The 27,814-nt window shown below is 47.0% G+C and overlaps 1 protein-coding gene across 1 annotated transcript; it reads right to left on the bottom strand.

Moving 5' to 3' along the window:
• Positions 1–27,814, bottom strand: CZIB (CXXC motif containing zinc binding protein). Its single transcript, XM_033915264.1, has 8 exons — positions 27,715–27,814; positions 27,556–27,639; positions 26,267–26,323; positions 13,282–13,363; positions 11,784–11,815; positions 7,197–7,274; positions 3,423–3,488; positions 1–223 (listed from the first exon to the last, which is right to left on the bottom strand). Exons 1-8 carry the CDS (start codon positions 27,718–27,720, stop codon positions 146–148), a joined length of 483 nt encoding a protein of 160 aa, XP_033771155.1. The 5' UTR covers positions 27,721–27,814; the 3' UTR covers positions 1–145.

The raw sequence follows: 27,814 nt of genomic DNA, 5'->3' as shown, positions 1-27,814 counted from the left end.
CCGTTTCAAAAGCACCACTTTATAAAGCAGCATGGTATAAAGAAGAAAAGAGCATATCGTAAAGGTTTTCAACTGCCGTACGGCCGACCTTGGGCGACAGCGCTGGCGATTTCAGCAAATCGCAGGTTCCTTCTGCGGTGCGAGTTCAGCATTTCACAAACCTGTGGGTCACTTCATAGATGCCGACCGACTCCTGTATTTTTTCATCATAGTCAGTCCAGTCCTGTAAAGTTAAAGCACTTTAGTACTGTACACACCATATCATATGAATGCAGCTTGAAATAAGAAGGGTAATGTCTCAACTTACGTCAAAGTGATGTAAGCCATAGAAGCGTAGGGCAGCTGACGGGCAAGGGGTAAGCAACATTGCAAAGGGAAGGATGAACCCTGCTGCATGAGCCAGCTGCGTGAAAACTTAAAATCTTGACAGTGGCTTTCCTTCCAACCCTCAGCCTGTAGTAGGGCATCTGGGGGAAGGCATAGCTGGACCTGCTCCCTTCCTGCCAATGTTGCCTGCCCAGCTCAATGAAGAAAACAACCTTCCTGGACAAGAGACTGCGAACAGCTCAAGTTGTTAAGGCACGAGTTAAGAAATGTATCCACAGAAAGAAATGAACTGCAGAGCACTTCTTGTGCCGTTTTCATTCATTTTGAGTTTTCTACCGGGGGGGGGGGGGGGGGGAGTGAATATTTATACATTTCTAAAGGGAAAAGAAGCTAAAATACCCCCATTTGCTTTCATTAAAAAAATATATATATATTGAGCTAGACCAGGAAAAAGTTACCATCATCAATTTTTTTTATTTCTACTTTTATTATTACTTTGAAAGTGATTTCCAATATTTTTATTGAATTTTTAGTAAAATAGCATAGAACATATAAAACAGATATGGTAGCTGCCAGTGTGCGAGAAGACAAATAAGGTATTCAAATAGTATACAAGCAGTATGAATTCTGTAGTCACACACTGGAGAGGGTAGAGAGAATAGTACCTTGCTCATTCATTAAGTAGCGACGGGGAAGTGTATAAAAGGGGTATTACACCTTGTAATATTGGTAGACTTCAAATCTTAATATAACAAAGTGTGAAACATAATTTCAAGGAAAATTATAGTGGAAATGTCATTGGCAATTAAGAAAAGTTCACTATGGGAGCCCAGAACTTATTAACTCTATTTTGTCTGTTGGAGAATTCTGCTGCTTGGCAAAATCTTTACTTAACATTTTGATAGCACTTACTATCCCACACTCCACCAGACCCTCCCTAAAACTGAAACTATCATTCCCCTCTATAAAAGGTATATCCCGCACAGGAAAACTTGGAACATCTCTCCCCTTTAGAACCACAGAACTCTGGAACAACCTCTCATCCCCGCTCAGAAATTCAAGCTCCTTCCAATCCTTCCGCAAACACTTGAAAACTTGGCTCTTTTCAAAAATCTAATCACCTCCCGTTCTCCAGTATCCTGTCCCTCTCTATCTCCTTAGTCCCTCTCCTATATCCCCTCATTGTAGTTCCTTTCCTCTTAACTCTGTAAACCGTACCGAGCTCTGCGCTGCGGAGATGGTGCGGTATACAAACCCAAGGTTTAGTTTAGTTTATCCAAATGATTCTACATAATTGGAAATCTGCAGATCTATTGAGATCTATTGAATGTCACATTCTGGTGGAATACTGTCCCCCTGATACACTTTTATGAAGTCAAAGCAGCAGAATTACTTTGAAAGTGGACCAACATGGCAATCATACTACGATGGTCATTTCATAAATAATGCACACTATTTTTTTTTTTAATTTACATGTTTTATTTTTTTTCCAAGTATTTCTTTACAATCCTTCAATATAATCTCCCTGCTTTGCAATGACCAAGCCCCAATGTCCAGGAAGCTTCATTATTCCATCCAAGACACCGTTTTTGTTCAGTTGCCAAATGGCTCGGGTACTGGCAGAAGAAAGCTCTTCCAGAGTTGCAAAAAGATATCCACGCATAGGTTGTTTCAACTTTGGAAAAAGGTCGCAGTCTGGTGGACTCATCTGGACTGTAGGGAGCAGCCGTATTTGAGTAGTTTTTCAATGACGACATTCCCTATGTGCGGGCGAGCTTTGTCATGAAGAATGAGTGGCTCAGCCAAGAGCAACTGAGGTTGTTTTTTGTGCATTTTTCTGCACATTTTTTGCAAAAAAAAATCACAATAATAAACTACTGTGACACTTCTTCCACATGGAACTTTGTCTGTGATGACGATGCCTTCATGATCATAAGCAAAAATCATCATTTGTTTGTCTTTTGAGCTCGTCAAATTTTTTTAGCCATGAGGAAGATGGAGCTCTCCACTAGTCATTGAAAAACTACACGAATACGGCTGGGAGGTGTTACCTCATGCTCCCCACAGTCCAGACATGAGTCCACCAGACTGTGACCTTTTTCCAAAGTTGAAACAACCTATGCGTGGATATCTTTTTGCAACTCTGGAAGAGCTTTCTTCTGCCAGTACCCGAGCCATTTGGCAACTGAACAAAAACGGTGTCTTGGATGGAATAATGAAGCTTCCCGAACATTGGGACTTGGTCATTGCAAAGCAGGGAGACTATATTGAAAGATTGTAAAGAAATACTTGAAAAAAAATAATAAAACATGTGACCTGGAGTACTGTGTTCAGTTCTGGTCGCCATACCTCAAGAAGTACATGGAGGTACTTGAGACGGTCCAGAGAAGAGCAACTAAGCTAATAAAGGGCATGGAGGACCTCTCATATACTGACAGACTGAAAAGGCTAGGGCTTTTCTCCCTGGAAAAGCGGAGACTTAGAGGAGACATGATAGAAACCTTCAAGATCATGAAGGGCATAGAAAAAATAGACAGATTTTTCAAATTAAGGGGATCAATAAGTACAAGGGGGCACTCAGAGAAATTGAAAGGGGAGAGGTTTAGAACAAACGCCAGGAAATTCTTTTTCACACAGAGGGTGGTGGATACATGGAACGCGCTACCAGAGGATGTGATAAACAGGAGCACGCTACAGGGGTTCAAAGAAGCTTTGGATAGGTACTTGGAAGACAAAGGGATTGAGGGGTACAGATAAGAGTAAAGGTAGATTATAGGGATGGGATTAGATGTAAGTTACAAAATTAATCAGGGACCACTGTTCAGGCACTAGGCCTGATGGGCCGCCGCGGGAGCGGACCGCTGAGCAAGATGGACCTCTGGTCTGACTCAGCGGGGGCAACTTCTTATGTAAATTTTTTAAAAAAAGTGTGCATTATTTATGTAATGACCCTCGTATTTTCAGCAAGTGCTTCAAATAAATTAGGGGAAGTAATAAACAAGGTAAAATATAGCATCAAAACAGTACACGATTCACTTTATTTATTCATTCCCCTTTGTGAAACTAAACACTTTTCTCTGATTTGAGCTTCATACCTTTTCCTGTAAATTGATCTCATTGAAAGGTGTGCCAGACTCGGTCCCTTGAGCGGCAAAACCAGCCTGTAAGAAAAATACATTGGATGACTGCTGGGAAAAAAAGCAAAGAAATGCAGGCAAACAACAAAATAAGTCATTCTTTAATTATCATCAGCTTGTGCAGGGATAACATAACATAACATAAATTTTTATTTATATACTGGAAAAGCCTTTCGGTTCGAGGTGGTTTACAAAGGAAAAGTGAAGGGAGGCAGCGAACTACAACATACGAGGGAATATTAAACATTATATGGAATACACACATAGTACATGCAGAGCAGTGGTCTCAAACTCACGGCCCGCCAGGTCCTATTTTGAGGCCCTCGGTATGTTTATCATAATCACAGAAGTAAAATAAAACAGTTTCTTGATCATGTGTCTCTTTAGCTATAATAATAATAATAATTTTATTTCTTATATACCGCCAAAGCCATAGTAGTTCGAGGCGGTTTACAACGAAGAAGGGCTGGACAATCAGCGAAAATGGTATAATGTTACAATCAGAGAAAAAAATGGTACAACAGAGAGAAAAAATGGTACAAACAGAATCAGCGAAGGATGGTACAGTCAGCAAAGATGGGTACAATTATGGCAATGAAATGGTACAGGGAAGAAGGTCAAGACAATCTGCGTAAAGGACATAGAGAGATAGAGGGCCAGGGTGGGCATAGGGGTCTTAGGGTATGAATCGGGTGAAAAGATTAGTTTTTAGTAGTTTCCTGAAGTTTAAGTAGGATGAAGTGCGTGAGATGATGTGGGCCAGCCAGTTATTGTGATGACCTGCTTGGAAGGCAAGAGTTCTATTTAGATATCTTTTGTAATGGCAGGTCCTTAGGGTAGGGTAGCTAAACAGGTGGGTTCTACGTGTGAGTTTGGATGGGCGGTCTAGGATAAAATGGGGTACTAAGTAAAGGGGGGCCGAGCCAAGGATGGATCTGTAGCAGAAACAGGCGAACTTGAATAGCACTCTTGCTTCCAGGGGTAGCCAGTGAAGTTTGTGGTAATAGGGAGTTATGTGTTCCCATTTTTTTAGTCCGAAGATCAGTCGGATTGCCGTGTTTTGAATGATTCGCAATCTTTGTGTGGTTTTTTTTGAAAGATCCCAGGTAGATGATGTTGCAGTAGTCGATTAGACTTAAGATGGAGGATTACACAAGTAGGCGGAATGAGGGGGCGTCAAAGTATTTTCTGATGGATCTTAGCTTCCATAAGGTGGCGAAGCCTTTTTTGACCAGAAGGTCGGTGTGAGCTTCGAAGGTAAGATTGCGGTCGAGAGTCACTCCGAGTATTTTTAAGGAGTTTGTTAAGGGAAAGACTTGGCCATTCAGGGAGATTGAGGTGTCTTTGATTTTGTCGTTTGGGCTTGCCAGGAAGAATTTGGTTTTATCTGAGTTGAGTTTCAGTTTGAAGTCGGCCATCCATAGTTCGATTTGCGTTAGGATTGAAGCTAGGTGGTTGTTTATCTCGGGGGTTATGTTGGAGATGGGGAAGACTAAGGTGATGTCGTCAGCATAGATGTAGAATTTGATCTTCAAGTTTAGCAGTAGATTCCCTAGGGCGACCAGGTAGATATTGAACAGCGTGGGGGACAGGGGGGAGCCCTGTGGGACTCCGTAGGTGTTGGCCCAACTGGCGGAATGGAAGTTGTCACTGTAGACTTATGACAATATTATTATTAAGACTTAGCCAAAAGGAAAGATTTATAAACAAGATGTTCAGAAAGGAAATAAAAACTATACTCTTCAAGAAATCCCTAAATAAAGCTTAATACCACGAATACCTCCTTCTTACCATCCCCTCCCTAACCCCTGATCCTACTTAACCCTCTCTTGGAAACAATCTCTGATCTAACTGTAATCCTTCTTCCATAACTCTTTTTGTAATCCGCTTTGAACCGAAAGGTAATGGCGGAATAGAAATATGTAATGTAATGTAATAAAGAGTTTTACCTCTTGCAAAATTGTCATTTCTTGAATAAGACATTCACTATTTTTGTCTGAGGCCTTCCAAGTACCTACAAATCCAAAATGTGGCCCTACAAAGGGTCTGAGTTTAAGATCACTGATGTAGAGGGAGATTTAGTAGACTTCTTTAAGGGGAGTGGAGGAATCAATTTAGACTGGAATGTCCTGTTTGGGGAAGAGAAGAGATTTTAGGAGCTTTCTGAATTGCATGTAAGAAGAAGAAGATCGAACCAATTGACTCCAGGGTGATGCCCAATGGAACAAATGTGAACTCCAGAGAGCTGACCGCGGGACTTATGCGGGAGACTCAATGCATCCCTGTGCACAAGCTGGTGATAATTAAAAAATGAAACAGATCTTTTTTTCTTCAGTCTGGATGATTGTAATTTTAAGTTCTCTGTAATTTTTCCTCTTCTTTTCAATGGCATGGAATATGTATGAATTATGTTTAATTGGATAAATGGATCTTTTTCTTTTTAGTGAATCCATGTCAGTAAATTGGTTGCTTTGTCAAATTGTAATTTGAAAAATCTTACTAAAAAAAAAAAGAATGAGACAGATGTGCCGATCTCATGCATCAATCAAGAAAGGCAGCGTGAGAGGGCAAGGAAGGATATTGGCACAGCTGGCACTGGACAACCGCTGTCCTTTTCTTAATTATTTGCCATCAGAACACACTAACCTCATTAGGGGTACATTCAAATTCAAGAATATTTATTAACTTTTTAAAATCACAAACAGAACCATCCCCACATCCACAAGAGCCAAGTTTTATACATTTATGCTTAAATCATTTTTATTGAGCAAACTGCAAACCATCAGAGAAGCAGACACAAACAGTAACAGTCTCAAAGAACATAAGAATTGCCGCTGCTGGGTCAGACCAGTGGTCCATCGTGCCCAGCAGTCCACTCACAAGGCGGCCCTTAGGTCAAAGACCAGTGCCCTACTAGAGTCTAGCCTTACCTGCGTACGTTCTGGTCCAGCAGGAACTTATCTAACTTTTTCTTGAATCCCTTAAGGGCGCTTTCCCCTATAACAGCCTCTGGAAGAGCGTTCCAGATTTCTACCACTCTCTGGGTGAAGAACTTCCTTACGTTTGTACGGAATCTATCCCCTTTCAACTTTAGACAGTGCGGACGGCTTCATCAACTTGTCGACCAGTACTCCCAAGTCTCTTTCGTGGGGGGGGGGTCTCTCTGAGTACCGTAATGGACATCCTGTATTCGTGAGTAAGATTTTTGTAACCGACATGAATCACCTTACACTTATCCACATTAAACCTCATTTGCCATGTCACGGCCCATTTCTCAAGCATGTTTATGTCACGTTGCAAGTCTTCGCAATCCTCCCACGTCTTCACTTCTCTGAATAACTTCATATCATCTGCAAATTTTATCCCTCGCTCGTCGTACCAATTTCCAGGTCGTTTACAAATATGTTGAAGAACAGAGGCCCAAGCACTGAACACTGCGGCACTCCACTGGTGACACTTTTCCAGTCTGAGTATTGTCCATTTACCCCCACTCTCTGTTTCCTATCCACCAACCAGTTTTTAATCCACGTGAGTATTTCACCCTCGATTCCATGGCTCGCATTTTTTTCAAAGTAGTCGTTCATGCGGGACCTTGTCGAACGCCTTCTGAAAATCCAGATATACAATATCGACCGGGTCACCCTTGTCTATCTGCCTGTTTACTCCTTCGGAGAAATGGAGCAAGTTCGTCAAGCAAGATCTTCCTTTGCTGAAGGTACGTGAAGATCCTACCTGTGGCTGAAAGTCGACCGGCTCCAGACCTCGACACTCAAACTCCACGACTGTCTTAAATTGGTCGCTATCTTCAGCCTACGATTTAAAAAAATGTAAAGGATTCAAATCAACTAAACTTGAAGCAAAATTTTTAAAGAAATAAAATAGCACCCATCACCTTCTTAGCATGCAACATAAGTTAAAAACACAGAACACTTATAGATAATCCCCACTCCACTCACTGCAAGCAAACTTCTGTTTAAAGAACAGGCAATGCCTCAGAGATCTACACTGGTTATCACACACTTGATCTAATATAATCGGTTCATAGACAACAACGCGGAAGACAAAGGCGTGCGCCGACAACTGAGCGCAAGACGGAGGCGCGCGCCGAAGAAAATTACTGTTTTTAGGGGCTCCGACGGGGGGGGTTTGTTGGGGAGCACCCCCAGTTTACTTAATACAAATCGTGCCGGCGTTGTGGGGGGTTTGGGGGGTTGTAACCCTCCCACATTTTACTGTAAACTTAACTTTTTCCCTAAAAACAGGGAAAAAGTGAAGTTTTCAGTAAAATGTGGGGGGTTACAACCCCCCAAACCCCCCACAAAGCCCCCAAAATGTGGCACGATCTGTATTAAGTAAAGTGGGGGGATTCCCCCCCCACACACACCCCCGTCGGAGTCCTAAAAACAGTAATTTTCTTCGGCGCGCGCCTCCGCGCTGCGCTCAATTGTCTGCTCGCGCCTTTGTCCCGGCGCGCTTTTGACCTGACACCAATATAATCACAGGCTAAAAAAACTTCCCAATATTGTCTGGTCCCATAATATTTCAAAATAAACTTTATTGCACTTGAAAAGATCAAGAAAAGTATGATTGACCTTATATTAATCTTGGCCCAATAGTGGGCAGCATTTTCATTCAGAGCATTAGGAACTGAGCAACTACTTATTACGAGCAAAGCTCATGATGTCTCCTTCCCTTTAAACATAAGTCTGCCTGCAATGAGTAGCTTGGGGATTTTATACATAATTGTACTTGTATAAGTGGGGATGGAACTGAGTAAATATTTATTGAAATATTAATATAACAGTCTCTATCATATATTCACTGTGTGTCATGGACCTGACACGATCCGTGTTTTGGTGTTTCAGCCTGCCTCAGGGGTGTAATTGACATCTAAAGAACAAATTTTAAAAAATATCAGTATAACAATGAACCAAAACTGTAATAAAGAAAACAATAAAAATATAATTATATGCAAAGTGTCAAGAAGACAAATGAACTCAAGATTATACAACCATTTAAATTTTGTGCAAAGTGTTATTTTATGTATATGAGAATTATGAATGAAAGTAGAGTGCTGAAAGAGGAAAAAAATTGTGTGGTTAAAATAAAAGAATAATGTCAGGTGAATAGTGATGAAGAGACGAGGGGGTTGCCTCCTCATGGGTGGAAGAGGCAGATGGAGAGGCAGTGACTCTGGGTATCTTTTGGAAATACATTGTGATTTCCGTCTGGCTCTTCTGCTTCATCATTTCTTTATATATATTTTTGTATGTAGAAATCGCTGCTTCTGCTAACTCCTTCATCTTTAACGCACGTACCATGAATGGGTCAATATCATAGAAAAAAATCGACCGCACCATTGAACCTGCGTATGCCCTCTGCAATATTATCCACTTCTTCTTCTACTCCTTCCTCCTCCTCATCTGGTATTGCCTCTCCTTCAGGAGCAGTAAGGTCAATTAGGGCATCTTCCGTTAGTTCTTTTGCTCTGGTATCTATTAAGTCTTGAATATCCTCCATATCTCTATCTTCCAGGGTTTCAAGACAAAGTTGGACAAGTTCCTGCTAAACTGGAACATAAGCAGGTGAGGACTCATTTAGAGCACTGGTCTTTGACCTAGAGGCCACCGCATGAGCGGACTGCTGGGCAGGATAGACCACTGGTCTGACCCAGCAGCGGCATTTCTTATGTTCAAAGCCTTCCCCACCCATCTGACTTGCCACGTCCACGATGTCTTCCATAATTTCTTGGACAGGCTCTGTGATATTGACAGTGTTCTCCCTTTTTACACATTCCGGCCAAAGATTCTTCCAGTACAAAGTCTACTGGAATTCTCTTCTTGTAGCAATCCTGCACCCACAGAAATGTTGCAGCTTCCATACGAGAGAGATTGATATCTCACACAACATGTAATGTCTTTGCACCTGCAGGAGTAGCTGCTGCAACAGCTTCACGGATTGCTTTTTCATTCTTTATGTACCTAACGGTAGACTCATTAATGCCGTAATGCCGAGCAACACCAGAGAATGACCTTTTCTTGTAAGGTTTCCGCTTTTTTTTTTCCCCCTCTTGGGAGCACTTTTGGTAGCACCAGAAAGAAGTCTTGCGCTTTGTAGCCATGGTGGGAATCAGCGATTTTTCTCTGTGCAGTGCTGGGAATCAGCAATTATATATGAAAATGGTGTGAATTAGTGATTTCTGTGATATAATTGGGGGGAGGAGCCAACAACCCAAAAATCACGAATAATCGAAACTGCGATTGCTGAAACCACAAATACGGAGGGAGAAGTGTACAATATTTGTTTGTTTAGCAATCATTGACTTCACGAGAGCACCACCTGCTGAATATGACATTATTTTATTTGAACTGCTAGGCCCCTGGTGTTTGCCCTTTTTCCTTTGTTTCTTATATTTTTGTTTGGCATCAGTGAGAATGGGTGGGAGGGGGGGGGGGGTTGTGGGTTGGGCTTGCTGGATTTTTTGTGTGAAATATGGAGCTACCTTGTTGTTCTTTGTCTTTGTTTCTGATGTTGTTTCTATTGGTGCTCAATAAAATATATTTGATGATATGACATTATTTTAATTCTTTCAAAATTACACTTTGCACAAAATTTTATGGTTGTATAATCTTTGGTTCATTTGTCTTGTTGACACTTTGCATGTAATTATATTTTTATTGTTCTCTTTATTGCAGTTTTGTTTCATTGTTATACTGGTATTTTTTTTAAATTCGTATTTCAGATGTCAATTACACCCCTGAGGCAGGCTAAAACGCCAAAACACGGACCGTGTCAGGTCCATGACACACAGTGAATATATGATAGAAACTGTTATATTAATATTTCAATAACTATTTAATCATTTAATCTTTCCCCAGTTGATGTGTACACTTGTACGATTTCTATTGTCTTTTTATGGGGTTTATTTTTTTGTTTTTTGCTCCACATATATAATTGCACACCAACATTTAGGTGAACACTTATGCTTGGTCTATGGCAGATGGAACTGCACACATATAAGTGTTATATTTTACATGTAACTTATAGTATTCTATGAGTTGTGCATGTAAATATGGGACCCATGTCCCCCCTTGCAAATTTCTCTATGCGCATTACATTATTTGTAAAATACTGCTTAGTGCCCACAGCACCTTACCCCTAGGTGTGTTAAACCGGCCAGTTAAATTCTGTGTTCAACTAGTATTTTAGCCCGTTACATTAACGGGTGCTAGAAGTCTGGTTGGCTCTCGTAGTCCCTTGCCACCGCCCCCCCCTTCCCTTTCCGCGGTCCCGACTCCCAAACCTGCCGACTCCAGCAGCGTCTGCAGCACTGTACACACGCTGCTTCGAGAAGCAGTATCTCTAACCTGTATATATAATCTGCTTTAATTCTTTTTCTGCTTTGTTGCTTTCAAAATTAATAATTTTATTATAATCTTTGAGGTTGCATTATTATACAGAAAATCGAGTAGTATACACCTAACTTTGAATAATGTTATGCCACCCCTCACTTGTTTCAATCCTTCATCAGGATTGAGGATGGAACCGGAGCAACATAAGTTCATTTGCTCAAGGGTTTGGTTTTTTTTTAAAACACTATTCAGAGCTAAGTGTATACTAATCGATATTCTGCATAATAATGCAACTTCAAAGATCATAAAATTATTAGTTTTGAAAACAACAAAGCAGAAAAATAATTAAAGCAGGTTACATATACATGTAGAGATATGTGGATCTATGAGGAGTGCTGCCACTGAGTTACATGACTTGGGTTGCGTTCTGACGATTCTTATAACGTGTGTATATTACATTAATTGCAACAATGCAAACAGATTAACTGCAACAGTGCAATAGCTTAATAGCCATAGACTGTAATTTCAGTGCCATTGTGGTATCACAAAATTGAACATGGCATTGGATATTGGTGCCAATCGTTATTTGAGACCAGTTAAATTCTGAACATCGGCCCTTAACCGGCTAAATGTTGACTGACTGGTGAGTTTGGCACTAACTGGTTATTTTCATAGGAACTGACTGATCAGTTAGCCCCAAATAGGCGATTTAACTGGCCAAGAGCCATTTGTCTGGTTAAATTGCATTGAACATTGATACACACAAACACCACCGTGTCCTGCCCCCACATATGTAAGTTACGCACTCTGTAATCTTAGTGTGCAAATGGCGCTACGGTTATAGAATGCAGAGTATAGTGTTTGGGTTTAACTCCACTGGACTCGTCAGTAGTGCGTAAAATAAAACCCCACTCTACTATGGAAATGTATATAATGATCCACTTCAAACAAAACTGCAGAAACTTACGTTGTAAGGCTTCAAAGTATGTCTTAAAATGTCTAGAAGAAAAACAAAATGGACAAGGAAATGCCCTTGTGTTACTCTGCAAATGTACAAACTAGTGGATCAAGCTCGCCACTCAAAAATGTGTATCGGAAAAAAACAAACCCCTGACTGGACCGGTCCCAGCACTCAGGTCACTGGATGGCATGCAAGAGAGATATGTAGTCCGGTGTAACATAGAAATGGTTTATTTTATCACACTTGACGCATTGCCTTTCCATTTACACATTAACACATCATACATCTGAACTATCGGGAAAAAGCCCACACTTCTCCAAGCACTCAGTCCCAGGGCAGCGGAGGAAGGAGGGGGGATGCTGTTGCCCCTGACAACTGATGAATCATCCACAAGATGTCCCTACTGACATGGTGTGCTGTGATGCTACCCAGACATATCTTCTTTTTTTTTTTTAATTCTTTATTCATTTTAAAACTGACAAACAAGTGATTAATATTAAAACATTACATTACTAATAAAATATACATCACTTGACATTCTTATACATATAATCCATTAAAGTAGAAATTATAACCCTTTCTCCCCCACCCAACAATTCTTCAATGAAAATTTTCAAAATACATACGGAAATCCAATCATTAAATAAAAATATTAATCATCCACTTCCCCCCCAATAAAATACATGTATCCATCAGAAAGGAAAACGATGTTCATTCATTACAATAATTCTCTAATGGCCCCCAGATCTTTATAAAGTTGTTATAATTACCTTTCTGTACAGCAATTGCTCTTTCCATTTTAAAAAATGTGACAAAGTGAATTCCACCAAAAAGAATAATTAAGATTTGTATAATTTTTCCAATTAGCCATAATGTGCTGAATTGCACCCCTGTCATTATTAATAGAAGTTTGTTATTATAAGATGAAATTTGACTTTTTTTTCCTCATAGCCATGCCAAACAGAATAGTATCATAAGACAAAGCAACATGATTTTCAAGTAAACGGTTAACCTGTGTCCATATCTTCCGAGGTGAGGAACCACAAACTTATCCAACTATGTATAAATGCTACTACTTATTTCTATAGTGCTATTAGACATACGAAGTGTCGTATATCAAAACACAGGAGACGGTCCCTGCTCAAAAGAATGTCACGATCACAGCAGTGGCAAGGGCAGCTCTCGGGGGAAAGGGGTGGCAATGGCAGAAGCAGTTCTCAATATGGCTCTAAGCCAACATTCCTTCGACGTAGTCTTCTGCCTGACCACTTCCGGTGCAGCAGGAAGGAAGGTAGGCAGGCTTTTACCTCATTAATCTTGTTCAATTTTTTAACTTCATTAAACAATTAACATGTTAATTGCATTATTAATGCGTTAATTGTTCAGCTCTAAGGAGCACCTAAATGGGCCTCCGCGTGTGCGGATCACCGGACTAGATGGACCTTGGTCTGATCCGGTGAAGGCGTTTCTTATGTTCTTATAAGATATATCAAAAATTACTCACCTATGGAGTTCTCTCTAGCACAGAGCTTGCACTTCTGCACCATGCTGGCGCTTCCTCGGCTTCCCTTTAGCGGCACACTTTCCTAGAATGGATACAGAGACTCAGCATCACATTAAAAATAAACAGAGGGGCAGTTTCTTCAGACTAGCGGGGACAACAAAAACAAGAGGTCATTCAGAAAAACTGAGAGGGGACAGATTCAAAACGAATGCAAGGAAGTTTTTCTTCACTCAGAGGGTGGTGGACACCTGGAACACGCTTCCAAATGAGGTAATAGGACAGAGTATAATATTGGGTTTCAAAATGGGGCTGGATGACTTCCTGGAAGCGAAGGGGATTACAGGGTATACCATATTTTCACGCATATAACGCGCACGTTATACGCGTTTTTACCTACCGCGCATACCCCTCGCGCGTTATATGCGTGAGCGCGGTATACAAAAGTTTTTAAACGACGCCCGATTCACCCCCCCAGCAGGACCGCTCGCACCCCCACCCCGAACGGCCGCTCGCACGCGCTCCCACCCGCACCCGCATCCACGATCGGAGCAAGAGGGAGCCCAAGCCCTCTTGCCCGGCCGACTCCCTGATGTCCGATACATCCCCCCCCCGGCAGGACCACTCGCACCCCCACCCCGAAGGACCGCCGACTTCCCGACAATATCGGGCCAGAAGGGAGCCCAAACCCTCCTGGCCACGGCGACCCCCTAACCCCACCCCGCACTACATTACGGGCAGGAGAGATCCCAGGCCCTCCTGCCCTCGACGCAAACACCCCTCCCCCCAACGACCGCCCCCCCCAAGAACCTCCGACCGCCCCCCCAGCCGACCCGCGACCCCCCTGGCGACCCCCACGACCCCCCACCCCCCTTCCCCGTACCTTTGGTAGTTGGCCGGACAGACGGGAGCCAAACCCGCCTGTCCGGCAGGCAGCCAACGAAGGAATGAGGCCGGATTGGCCCATCCGTCCTAAAGCTCCGCCTACTGGTGGGGCCTAAGGCGCGTGGGCCAATCAGAATAGGCCCTGGAGCCTTAGGTCCCACCTGGGGGCGCGGCCTGAGGCACATGGGCCCAACCCGACCATGTGCCTCAGGCCGCGCCCTCCAGGGCCTATTCTGATTGGCCCACGTGCCTTAGGCCCCACCAGTAGGCGGAGCTTTAGGACGGATGGGCCAATCCGGCCTCATTCCTTCGTTGGCTGCCTGCCGGACAGGCGGGTTTGGCTCCCGTCTGTCCGGCCAACTACCAAAGGTACGGGGAAGGGGGGTGGGGGGGTCGTGGGGGTCGGCCAGGGGGGTCGCGGGTCGGCTGGGGGGGCGGTCGGAGGTTCTTGGGGGGGGCGGTCGTTGGGAGGGGAGGGGGGTTTGCGTCGAGGGCAGGAGGGCCTGGGATCCCTCCTGCCCGTAATGTAGTGCGGGGTGGGGTTAGGGGGTCGCCGTGGCCAGGAGGGTTTGGGCTCCCTTCTGGCCCAACTACACAAAGGTACGGGGAAGGTGGGTGGGGGTGTCGTGGGGGTCGGCCAGGGGGGTCGCGGGTCGGCTGGGGGACGGGCGGAGGTTCTTGGGGGGGGGGGGCGGTCGTTGGGGGGAGGGGGTTTGCGTCGAGGGCAGGAGGGCCTGGGATCCCTCCTGCCCGTAATGTAGTGCGGGGTGGGGTTAGGGGGTCGCCGTGGCCAGGAGGGTTTGGGCTCCCTCCTGGCCCGATATTGTTGGGGAGTCGGCGGTCCTTCGGGGTGGGGGTGCGAGTGGTCCTGCCGGGGGGGGGGGGATGTATCGGACGTCGGGGGGGGGGGGCATCAGGCTTTCAGGATGGGGACAGACCTTCAAGGGGGGACAGGACTTCAAGGGGGGACAGTGCACGGAAAGTCAGGGGGGGTGAACGGAGAGTCGGGACAGCGCACGGAAAGTCAGGGCAGTGCACGGAAGTCAGGGGGGGTGAACGGAGAGTCGGGGCAGCGCACGGAAAGTCAGGGCAGTGCACGGAAGTCAGGGGGGGTGAACGGAGAGTCGGGACAGCGCACGGAAAGTCAGGGCGGGCGAAAGGAGCGTCGGGCATCATGCGCGGTATACCCGTGAGCGCGGTATACAAAAGTTTTTGTACATATCATCGTGATTTCTGCGCGCTATACCCGTGTGCGCGTTTTACACGGGTGCGCGTTATTTGCGTGAAAATACGGTAGATAGAAGGTTACTCTACAGGCCATAAGCGAAAAGCGTATGACAGTTTTAGGGTATGAGCACTATCAGGTCCTGGACCTGAGGGGCCGACGCATGAGCGGACTGCCGGGAACGATGGACCTCCGGTCTGACCCGACAGGGGCAATTCTTATGTTCTTATATCTTTTAAGCTGTAAATGTACAATGGGGGGAAATATCACTACTGACGCGTCAAATTCAATTTACAGAAACATTTGTGACAACTGCAAAGCCAAGTCTTTTTCACAGCTATAAAATATCCCTTTCTTCCCCTAACCTGCTCTACCCAACATATAACATTCTGAATTAACACCTTTAGAAGCAGAGAAAAATGAAGGCAGACGTTTGGCCTATTCATGCCATCTACTATCTCATCCTCTCCCTTAGAGATCCAACGTACTTATCCTAAGCTTTCTTGAATTCGGATAACATTTCTCATCTCCACCAGGAAGCCATTCCACATATTTACCTCTCTTTCTATGAGAAAGTATTTACTGAAGTTACTTCTTAAATCCATCCCCTTTCACTTTTATCCTATTCCCCCTCACTCCAGATTTTCCTTTCAATTGAAAGAGACTCTCCTCATGTTCATTTATGCCAAGTAGGTATCCTAAGCGTCTCTATCCTAGCTCCCCCGCCCACCTTTCCTCCAAAGATCTCAATCTGTATACTTTGGAGGAAAGGCGGGAGAGGGGAGATACAATAGAGACGTTTAAATACCTACATGGCGTAAATGCGCATGAGTCGAATCTCTTTCATTTGAAAGGAAGCTCTGGAATGAGAGGGCATAGGATGAAGTTAAGAGGTGAGAGGCTCAGGAGTAAACTAAGGAAATACTTTTTTTTAACAGAAAGGGTGGTAGATGCGTGGAACAGTCTTTTGGTAGAGGTGGTGAAGACAGAGACTGTGTTTGATTTCAAGAGGGCCTCTTAGAGGTTACTGCGGATGGGCAGACTGGATGGGCCATTTGGCCTTTATCTGCCATCATGTTTCTATGTTTTTATATTGAGCTCTTGAAGTCTATCCCCATATCATACACTTTATGACAAAGACCACCAACCATTTTAGTAGCCTTCTTCTGGACAGAATCTGTGCTGTTTATATCTGTTTGAATATTCTAAGAGGTCTCACCAGAGCCTTATACTGGGGCATCATTACCTCCTTTTCCTACTGCCATTCCCCTCCCTATGCACCCAACCTTCCTTTTGGCTTTTACCGCTGACTTTTCTGTTTAGCCACCTTAAGATTATCACACCCAAGTTCTGCTCCTCTTTTGTGCACAAAAGTTCTTCACCCCCTAAGACAGTGTTCTACAATGCAAGCAAGGCCCGAGGGCCAATAGCGGCCCCAATCATCATCCTGGCTTTTTTTTTTTTACTACTCTTTGCCTCTCTATGCAATCTCAAACGAGAAAAAGCCACCTGCTTAAAGGACAAGGCACTTCTCAATAAATGAAGAAAATGCATTTTAAATGCCTACCTCCTTGAGGATGCATTCAATAAAATGTTTGAAGGCGGGCTGGTGGGACAAATGTTACTGACACACACTGTTGGTCAGCAGTGTCACAGCATTGCAAGGGAAGATATTTGCCTGTTCTCTTTTAGCTCAATTTGGGTCCAAAGTGGCCCTGACCACTGCCCTAAACTGTATCGTTCCCTCAGGGTTTTGCAGCCCAGGTGCATTACCAAGCATTTCTTAGCATAAAATCTACTCCAGGGTCCAGAGAAGAGCGACTAAGATGGTTAAGGGGCTGGAGGAGTTGCCGTACAGCAAAAGATTAGAGAAACTGGGCCTCTTCTCCCTCGAACAGAGGAGACTGAGAGGGGACATGATTGAAACATTCAAGATAATGAAGGGAATAGACTCAATAGATAAAAGATAGGTTGTTCACCCTCTCCAAGGTAGGAAGAACGAGGACACTCTCTAAAGTTAAAAGGGGATGGATTCCATACAAACGTAAGGAAGTTCTTCTTCACCCAGAGAGTGGTAGAAAACTGGAACGCTGTTCCGGAGGCTGTCATAGGGGAAATCACCCTCCAGGGATTCAAGACAAAGTTAGACAAGTTCCTGCTAAACCAGAACGTACTCAGATAGGGCTAGACTCAATAGGGCACTGGTCTTTGATCTAAGGGCCGCCGTGTAAGTGGACTGCTGGGCACGATGGACCACGGGTCTGACCCAGCAGTGGCAATTCTTATGTTCGTAGCTGCCAAAGTAGAAAAGCCAGGAGAAACCAACAAAACTGCAGACTGTGTACAAGGTGCAGGCAAATTTATTGTATCAAAATTAAAATGCAAAAATAATATAAATAAAACCCTTTTATCCCAGGACAAGCAGGCATGATATTCTCACATGTGGGTGACGTCATCTACGGAGCCCCAGCGCGGACAGCTTTTCAAGCAAACTTGCTAGAAGTTTCAAGTTTGCACACTGCACCACGCATGTGCTAGCCTTCTTGCCACTAGAGGGCGCATCCCCACCTCGTGGTCCTCAGTTCTTTTTCATCCGCGGAGCCAGAAGCCCTGTGGAGAATTTGTGCAAATTGTGCCTTCTGTTCGCCGCGGCTGTGTAGGGTTTTTCGCACGGTCGCTGCGTTTTTTCGTCTTTTTCTTACTTTATTTCTTTCTTTTTCAAAAAAAAAAAAAAAAAAAAATATTCTTCGTATCCGTTCCTACCGGGGGCTCCCGGTAGTCGTGGCCGAGGAACCTCGCTTGTTCCCGGCTCTCTTGTGGGCACATGTCCCGGCCCGTAACGGGCTTTAAAAAGTGCGGGCGCTGTGAAAGACTCCTTTCGATTACTGACCCGCACGGGTGCTGTTTGCGGTGTTTGGGGCCCCAACACCCGACGGCATCCTGCGATAAGTGTGCCACTTTTCAGAAGCGGGCACTTAAACGCCGCAAGGCCCGCATGGCGGAACTTTTCTCTGTAGAGTCCCCGCCGGGGAAGGCCTCGAGTTCGGCCTCGGCTTCGGCCCCGGCCTTGACCTCGGCCTCGACATCGGCCTCGACCTCAGCTTCGGGACCGTCGGCTTCGCCTCGGGCCTCGGTGCCCTCGAAGCAGCTGGCCTCTTCCAAGGCCTCGGGTAAGTCTCCGCTTCCCTCCTCAGCTCCATCCAAGAAGCCATCCTCGGGCTCGTCGGCGGGTGGGTCCGCCTCAGTGAAGCCCAAGTTGCCAGCGTCCGCTGCCCCGAGGGAATACTCGAGACCGAGGTCGCCCTCCGAGGAGCAGCGGCAGGCCTTGCCGCAGGGGATGTCAATCCCCGTGTTCCAGGAATTGCTCCGGGCGTTAATCGCCTCGGAGCTCACCGGGGCCATTGACCAGCTGCACCAGGCTTCGGCCTCGGCAGCTTCGGCCTCGGGGGCTTCGGCCCCGGTGGCCCCGTTGTTGGCGACCTCGGTCTCGGGTACCGGGGCCTCGGCTCCCGAGGCGCCCACGGCCTCGACCTCGGTAGTTCCCTCGGACCCGGCTTCGCGAGATCCGCCGGAGCGTAGTGTGCGCCCGAAGGACAAGGGGCGCCGAGTACGAAGACTTTCGTCTTCGTCCTCGGGGTCCTCGAGGGGTTCCTCTCCCTCGGGCAGGTCTCGAGCGAGGCGCAGGCCGAGGAAGGCTAAGCGGTCTCGGACCTCGCCTCGGCGGCGTGGTCGCTCGTCACCGGCCGGGGGCGGTGCCTTGCAGGTACGGGACTTGCGTGTCGATAACCCCATTTTGTTCCGGTCTCCGGCAAGGGAGAGCTCTCGGGCTTCCTCGCCCGGGCCGAAGGGTCGGGCCTCGGTGCCTCGGACCCCGGGGGGATCCCCGAGGGGTTCCTCCAGGCGCACCCCCCCGTCGCAGGACTGTGCCTCGTTGGGGTCGGGGTCGGGTAGGGAGCCCAGATACTCCAACCAGGCCTCTCCCTTCGGCTCTGCCGGGAAGTCTAGGTCTCCCTCTCCTCCTGCTAAACCCTCATCCTTTACGAGGTTTGTGCAGGATATGGCTGCGGCTTTGGGTGTTGACTTGTCTGAAGGGTCCACTTACACCAAGGAGTTTTTGGAGGAGCAGGATCTTCCTGCCCCCCCCAGGGAGTCGCCGCGCCTTCCAATTAACAAGGTCCTCTGTCAGACCTTTTTGAGGAATCTTGAGGCTCCATTGACGGTCGCGGTGGTCCCCGCCAAAATGGAGTCTAAGTATCGCACCCTTCCCATCAAGGGATTTGAGAAGGGCCAACTTTCCCATACTTCGCTCCTCGTGGAATCGGCGGTTAAGAAATCTCAGCCATCCCGGGTCTCGGCGACGGTCCCGCCTAGCAGGGAGGGCCGGACCCTTGACAAATTTGGGCGCCGTCTCTATGCGAATTCTCTGATGGCTACCAGGGTCCTGAACTATGCCTTCTCGTACTCTTCCTTCCTCCGTACGATGGTGAAGGACCTCCCCTCCTTTCGTGAGGTGATGCCTGAGTCGCATAGGGACCGGTTCGCCACCTTTAGTTCCAACCTGACCCAGCTGCGCCTATATTTATTCCACGCGGTTTATGATGCATTTGAACTCGCCTCGAGGGTGTCCGCCTGTGCAGTGGCCATGCGCCGGCTGGCGTGGCTTCGTACCCTCGAAATGGAGTCCAATTTGCAGGAACGCCTGGCTAATTTGCCTTGCGTTGGGGTGGAATTGTTTGATGACACTTTGGATGCGGCGACGGAGCGACTTTCCAAACAGGAACGCTCCCTGGCTTCTCTGGTGAAGCCGAAGCCTAAGGCTCCTGCCCAGCGTCCTTTCAGACAGCCTCCGAGGAGATACCCTCAGAAGTCCACACCGGCCTTCTCCAGACCGCCCCCTCGAAGACAGTCCCAGCAGAGTAGAGGCGGCCCCTCTAAACCTGCCGCGCAGGGGGCCGCCAAGGCCGCGCCGTCCTTTTGACGGGATAGGCGGTTGGGGGCGGGCCCTCACCGCAATATCGAGCCACCCCCTCCCCATCGGGGGTCGGCTGACGGCCTTTGCCGGGGCCTGGTCGGTGATCACGTCGGACGCCTGGGTGCTCGGGATAATCTCAGACGGCTATTCGCTGAACTTCTCCTGTCCGCCTCCGGACTTGCCCCCCGGGGCTTGCCCTCCCAATCGAAACCAGCTGGCCCTTCTCCTGGAGGAAGCCAGGGCCTTGTTGAGCCTCAGGGCGGTCGAGGTGGTGCCTCGCGATCAGAGGGGCCTGGGGTTTTACTCCCGTTACTTTTTGGTCCCAAAAAAGACCGGGGACTTGCGCCCCATTTTGGACCTCCGGAAGCTCAACAAGTTCCTGGTCCGGGAGAAGTTCCGTATGTTATCGCTCCCGGTTCTCTATCCTCTTTTTGAGGAGGGGGATTGGATGTGCTCCCTGGACTTGAAGGAAGCTTACACCCATGTTCCGGTGCATCCCGCTTGCCGCAGGTTCTTGCGTTTTCAGGTCGGGGATTTGCACCTACAGTATCGGGTTCTTCCCTTCGGGCTGGCATCTTCCCCTCGGGTATTCACCAAGTGTATGGTGGTGGTGGCGGCGGCCCTGCGCTCGAGGGGTCTACAGGTCTTTCCCTATCTGGACGATTGGCTGATCAAAGCCCCGTCCAGGGAGGCGGTTCTCTTAGCGACCCGACAGACTATCAGTCTTTTACAGGGCCTGGGGTTCGAAGTGAACTTCCCCAAGTCCCAATTGCGTCCGGCGCAGTCTCTCCAGTTCATTGGAGCCGTGCTGGACACGGTTCGCCTTCGCGCTTTTCTCCCCCCGGCCCGGCGGGAGACTCTGCTTCGGTGGAGTCGTCATTGTCGAGGGCAATCGCAGGTGTCGGCCCAGCACATGATGGTTTTGCTGGGTCACATGGCGTCGACGGTTCACGTCACGCCGTTTGCTCGCTTGCACCTGAGGATCGCGCAATGGACTCTGGCGTCGCAGTGGCGCCAGGATCGCGATCCGGTGTCTTCCCGGATATCAGTAACTCCTTGTTTACGTCGATCGCTCCGTTGGTGGACCGACTCTTCCAACTTGTCAGGGGGTTTGCTGTTGCGCGTTCCTCCTCACACCAAGGTCTTGACGACGGACTCTTCCGAGTACGCGTGGGGAGCGCACCTGGACGGTCTGAGGACGCAGGGTCTGTGGTCGGTCGAGGACCGTCGGTGCCACATCAATGTGCTGGAGCTTCGCGCCATTTTTCTGGCTGCGCGAGCTTTTGTCCACCTGCTGCGCAACCAGGTAGTACTCGTGCGGACGGACAATCAGGTAGCGATGTACTATGTCAACAAACAGGGGGGTACGGGCTCTTGGCCTCTATGCCGAGAGGCTCTCCGTCTTTGGGACTGGGCTATTTCCCAGAATATATTCCTGCGGGCGGTCTACATTCAGGGAGAGCTGAACCAGCTGGCAGACAAACTCAGTCGTCTTCTCCAGCCGCACGAATGGTCTCTGAACTCCCGAGTACTTCGCGAGGTTTTCAACCGCTGGGGAACTCCTCAAGTGGATCTGTTCGCCTCTCCGGAGAATCGCAAGTTACCCCTCTATTGCTCGCGGATCTACACTCCGGATCGTCTCGAAGCGGATGCCTTCCTCCTCGAATGGGAGGGGAGGTTCCTTTATGCGTTTCCGCCGTTCCCTCTGATTTTGAGAACGCTGGTTCATCTCAGATCGACCGGAGCATCCATGATCCTCATTGCACCTCGGTGGCCAAGGCAGCCCTGGTTCTCCCTACTTCTTCAACTCAGTACCAGGGAACCTCTGCTTCTACCGGTGTTTCCCTCTCTGCTGTCTCAGAGTCGGGGTTCGCTGTTGCATCCCAATCTTCAGTCTTTACATCTGACTGCTTGGTTTCTCTCCCTCTGACTTCGTTTCCGGTCTCTCGGGCCGTGAGGGACGTTTTGGAGGCCTCGCGTAAGGCCTCGACTCGACTTTGCTATACTCAGAAATGGACCAGGTTTACATCCTGGTGTTCTTTGAATAGTCTGCGACCAGATTCGGTACCTGTGGATTCGATTCTGGAATATCTTTTGCATTTGTCTGAGTCTGGCCTGAAAACGACTTCCATTCGGGTGCATCTCAGTGCCATTGCAGCATTCCATCGGCATCTTGAGGGTCGTTCTCTCTCTCTTCATCCTCTGGTGACACGTTTCATGAAGGGGCTAGTGAATATCCATCCTCCTCTGAAACCTCCTTCGGTGGTGTGGGATCTTAATGTGGTCTTGGCTCAGCTTATGAAGCCTCCCTTTGAACCCATCGACAAGTCGCATCTTAAGTTTCTGACTTGGAAAGTAGTCTTTTTGATTGCGCTCACATCTGCTCGTCGAATCAGTGAGTTACAGTCCTTGGTTGCGGATCCTCCTTTCACGGTCTTTCATCATGATAAGGTGGTTCTTCGCACCCATCCCAAATTTTTACCTAAGGTTGTGTCTGATTTCCACCTCAATCAGTCTATTGTCCTTCCGGTGTTTTTTCCGAAGCCCCATTCTCATCCTGGTGAGGCGGCGCTTCATACCCTTGACTGTAAGAGGGCGTTGGCCTTTTATCTCCAACGCTCCAAGTCTTATCGGAAGGTTTCTCAATTATTTTTGTCCTTTGATCCTAATCGTTTGGGACACCCAGTTTCAAAGCGCACCTTGTCCAACTGGTTAGCTGCTTGCATTTCTTTTTGCTACGCTCAGGCTGGTCTCCCGCTTGCGGGTCGCGTTACGGGTCATAAAGTCCGGGCGATGGCAGCTTCTGTGGCTTTCCTCCGATCTACACCTATGGAGGACATTTGTAAAGCTGCCACTTGGTCTTCGGTTCATACGTTCACCTCCCACTACTGTCTGGATACTTTGTCCAGAAGCGACGGCCGGTTTGGCCAGTCGGTGTTACGTAATTTGTTTTCATAATTGCCATCCTCCCACCTGCCCTTTTTTGGTTGGCTTGGAGGTCACCCACATGTGAGAATATCATGCCTGCTTGTCCTGGGATAAAGCACAGTTACTTACCGTAACAGGTGTTATCCAGGGACAGCAGGCATATATTCTCACAACCCGCCCACCTCCCCGGGGATGGCTTTTCTTTGCTATGTTATGGAACTGAGGACCACGAGGTGGGGATGCGCCCTCTAGTGGCAAGAAGGCTAGCACATGCGTGGTGCAGTGTGCAAACTTGAAACTTCTAGCAAGTTTGCTTGAAAAGCTGTCCGCGCTGGGGCTCCGTAGATGACGTCACCCACATGTGAGAATATATGCCTGCTGTCCCTGGATAACACCTGTTACGGTAAGTAACTGTGCTTTACCAATCAAGGGACCCGACACGGTCCGTGTTTCGGACAAACCTTCGTCAGGGGTCCATGGTAAATAAGGTCTAAAACATACCACAGAAAAATTGAAGATAACAACAAAATGCTTTTATGTTATGTTTGCCGAGAATTGCTGACAGAAGTCAATCGTCTCAAAAAGGAGTAAAAACTTTTTGCAGCGATCCTCGGCGAACACAATATACAGGCACTTTGTTACTTATCTTCATTTTTTTATGGTATGTCCCAACCTTTTTCACCATGGACCCCTGACGAAGGTTTGTCCGAAACACGGACCGTGTCGGGTCCCTCGATTGGTAAAAGGGTTTTATTTTACTCATTTGCATTTTAAGTTTGTGTCGGCAGAATGAGCAAGCAGCAGCTTTATGAATGAGTTATGAGCAACATTGAATATTATACTGGCACAATAATAAGCCCTATCACTACCCTTGAAGAAGCCCATCAGTGCGAAACGGGCTGGGCCTCCGTCGGGTTATTGAGATAAGTGCTTTATTAGTACTTCACATTTAAACAAGATGAATATTATGTGAATACTTAACATACAAGGTTGCTAGTCAATTTATGCTCATTCACAAGAAGAAAATTGTTATATAATCACAATATGATTTAAAGAATAATCAATCACAAAAGCATTATAAAAAATTGGATTTAAAAATTAAAAGTTCAAGGGTTTTTGACCAGTGATGATACCCACCCCGAAAAAGTTGTGACTTATTGATCACATTCTTGGGGTATATTGAGGTCTTTTTCTCCCTTGTTTTTAAAATACACATTATATATATTACAAGTGCTCCTATTTTTTGTCATTTTAATTTGGGTACAATAAATTTTTGCCTGCATCTTGTACAAAGCACTGCTAAGACCCACGCCAATTCTATGAAGGTCACTTAGTCCTAGGCATCTTCTGTAGAATAGTGCTTAGTGTGGATTCCCACACACAGCTTTAGACGATATTACGACTATTTATTATTTCTAAAGCACTACCAGACGCACGCAGCGCTGTACAACAAACATGCAAAAGACAATCCCTGCTCAAAGAGTTTACAATCTAAACATGACAGACATACAGGACAAAAGTGATTTATACATGCAACTTAGGTGGGAAAACACAGAGGTAGGGGAGTCAAGAGGGAAGGGCAACAGATATGGATGCTTTTACAAGTTGGTAGGGTCGGATATAACTGCAGTTTCATAAAAAGTGGGGTTTACCACCACCAGAGATGGGACATAATGTATAGAGTAGAGAATGACACGGGGAAAAAAATTTGTCCCCTTCCCCGCCGGAAACTACATTGGAAGGAGGGACTCGACCGGAGGTCCCGGAGCAGCTGTGTGTGCCATGTTGCCTGCCTCTGGACCCCTTCCCCCCAGGGCAATAAGACTCTTGGTCCCCCATCCCCCAGGGCAATAAGGCTCCTGGTCCCTCCTTCCCCTCCGGGGCAATAAGGCTCCTGGTCCCTCCTTCCCCTCCAGGGCAATAAGGCTCCTGGTCCCTTCTTTCCCCCTCTCCCGGGGCAATAAGGCTCCTGATCCCTCCTTCCCCCCCCCAAGGGCAATAAAGCTCCCAATCCCTCCTTCCCCCCAGGGGCTACAAGTCTCCTGGTGTCCCCTCCCATCAGGCAACAAGGCTCCTAGTCTGTACCAGGGAGGGTGAGGCAACGAGGTTCCTGGTTGCTTCTGGGTGAGGCAACAAGGCTCCTGAGCTCCCAAACCTGTTCCTCTACTGTAGTAAAACACAGCAACAATGGTTTCCCTCAGGTGTCTTAGCTTACTACTTGCTCTCTGCTGCATCCTGCCCTTGCTGAAGTAGGAAGTTACGTTGGAAAGGGGCAGATAAGTTGTGAGTAGGCCGTGAGCTTGGCGGCAGAAAGCTAGCAGGAAGTGCTGGGTCCTTCAACTGTTTTCTGCCCTTGGGCACAGCCCAGTTCCCCATATGGTCAGTCCGCCTCAGTGCCTAATGCTGTTATTGTATGTTATACGCCACGTGACATATTTTCTATAATAGGCTTTGTGCCAGACAACCCCATTGTTATACATTAAGCATTAGTAAATAGGGGCTTAAATGGATCTGAACTCAGCTTGTGGGTGCCTAGGACCCAAGTTCAAATCCCACACTGGGATTTGTCAGCCAGTCTTTGGCCAACTCATCCATCCACTTTCAGTCCCGGTGTTATCTGGGGAATGAAGACGACTGGGAAAGGCGATAGTAAACCACCCCACCAAGTCTGTCAAGAAACTGGCAGCCCCCAAAAGTTCCTCATGACTTGGTACCTGTTTACAGGGGACTACTTTTGCCTTTAAGTAAAATAACTAACAAAAGTCTCAATTTCTAGAACATCGTTATCAAACTTTCTTATCAGCAGAAAGCAACGCAACTCCAGAGGCACAAGCCAATGATGTTTCTAGGGACATTAAGCCCAAATCATAGTCCCCAAAAACACAGGGTTTGTGACACTATTTGGCCAGCCCTGTTCTAGAGCCCGAGTAAACATTGCAGTAAATCCTGTAGGGTTTGTTTGTTTTTTTTAAACTTACCATTAATGTAATGTACTGCCATTTTTCAGACACCTCGGCACAGTTGCTACATTTCAGCTGAAAGAGAAGACAACTCCAGTCATCAGCTTGAACACTGGTTCCCTCTCACATTCAATGTCCTTCTGCGTTTAAATGGTAATATTTTAGAAGATTATTTTCAAAAGGTATTTAACTGGGTAAAATGACCAACCAATTCCCCCCCCCCTTCCTCCCGGGAGCTAAAAGCATGTGCTTTTTCAGTTGCATTAAAAAGAGGTGCTCCTGGAAGCATTTAGGGAGAGAAAAACTGTACAGGTATGCAAGTGTAAAAAGCACATGGTCTCTTAATGCAGTGGTTCCCAACCCTGTCCTGGAGGAACACCAGGCCAATCGGGTTTTCAGGCTAGCCCTAATGAATATGCATGAAGCAAATTTGCATGCCTATCACTTCCATCATATGCAAATCTCTCTCATGCATATTCATTAGGGCTAGCCTGAAAACCCGATTGGCCTGGTGTTCCTCCAGGACAGGGTTGGGAATCACTGTCTTAATGCATGTTCTTTGCTGTTTCAAGTTTCCAAGAGAGTTGGATGCAGGTCAATTCCCTTTTGAACATTTGAGGAAAGTATGTGCATTTTTTTTCTACTGCAGTTCCGTTGAATTTTTTTGTTTGGATTAGCAGCCAAGGGTAGGGAACTCCAGTCCTCGAGAGCCCGTATTCCAGTCAGGTTTTCAGGATTTCCGCAATGAATATGCATTGGAAAGCAGTGCATGCAAATAGATCTCATGCATATTCATTGGGGAAATCCTGAAAACCTGACTGGATTGCGGCCCTCAAGGAGGGACTTTGAGACCCCTGCATTAAAAAGAGGTGCTCCTGGAAGCATTTAGGGAAAGAAAAACTGTGCAGGTATGCAAGTGTAAAAAGCACATGGTCTCTTAATGCATGTTCTTTGCTGTTTCAAGTTTCCAAGAGAGTTGGATGCAGGTCAATTCCCTTTTGAACATTTGAGAAAAGTGTGCGCATTTTTTTTTTTACTGCAGTTCCGTTGGATTTTTTTGTTTGGATTAGCGGCCAGGTGTAGGGAACTCCGGTCCTCGAGAGCCCGTATTCCAGTCGGGTTTTCAGGATTTCCGCAATGAATTGGAAAGCAGTGCATGCAAATAGATCTCATGCATATTCATTGGGGAAATCCTGAAAACCCGACTGGATTACGGCTCTCGAGGCCCGGAGTTCCCTACCCCTGGATTAGCCATTGCGCCCCCGATACACTGCAGGACCCTCATAGAGCGCTTCACCTGCACGCACCTTAAGGAACCAGCGGAAATCATCTCCCAGGCCTCGCAGGTTCGTAATCCGTTCGAGCGTGGCTTTCAGCTGCAAGCCGATCTTCTGCAAACGACAAAGCAGAGCGTCAACACCCCGCCACGTTCCCGCCAGCCCCCGAGCCGCGGCTCTCACACTCACCACCATGTCGATCCTCCTTCCGGCCGGCGCGAGATCCAACGTCGGGCCAGGCAGAAGGGGGCGTGGTCGCCTCACGCTCCTCCTCGTCCTGAGAGGATTA

The sequence above is a fragment of the Geotrypetes seraphini genome, chromosome 12, assembly GCF_902459505.1.
Source record: "Geotrypetes seraphini chromosome 12, aGeoSer1.1, whole genome shotgun sequence".
In the NCBI taxonomy this organism is placed as follows: domain Eukaryota; kingdom Metazoa; phylum Chordata; class Amphibia; order Gymnophiona; family Dermophiidae; genus Geotrypetes; species Geotrypetes seraphini.
Note: the sequence above shows the minus strand (reverse complement) of the source record. Positions and strands in the feature narration are given on the sequence as shown.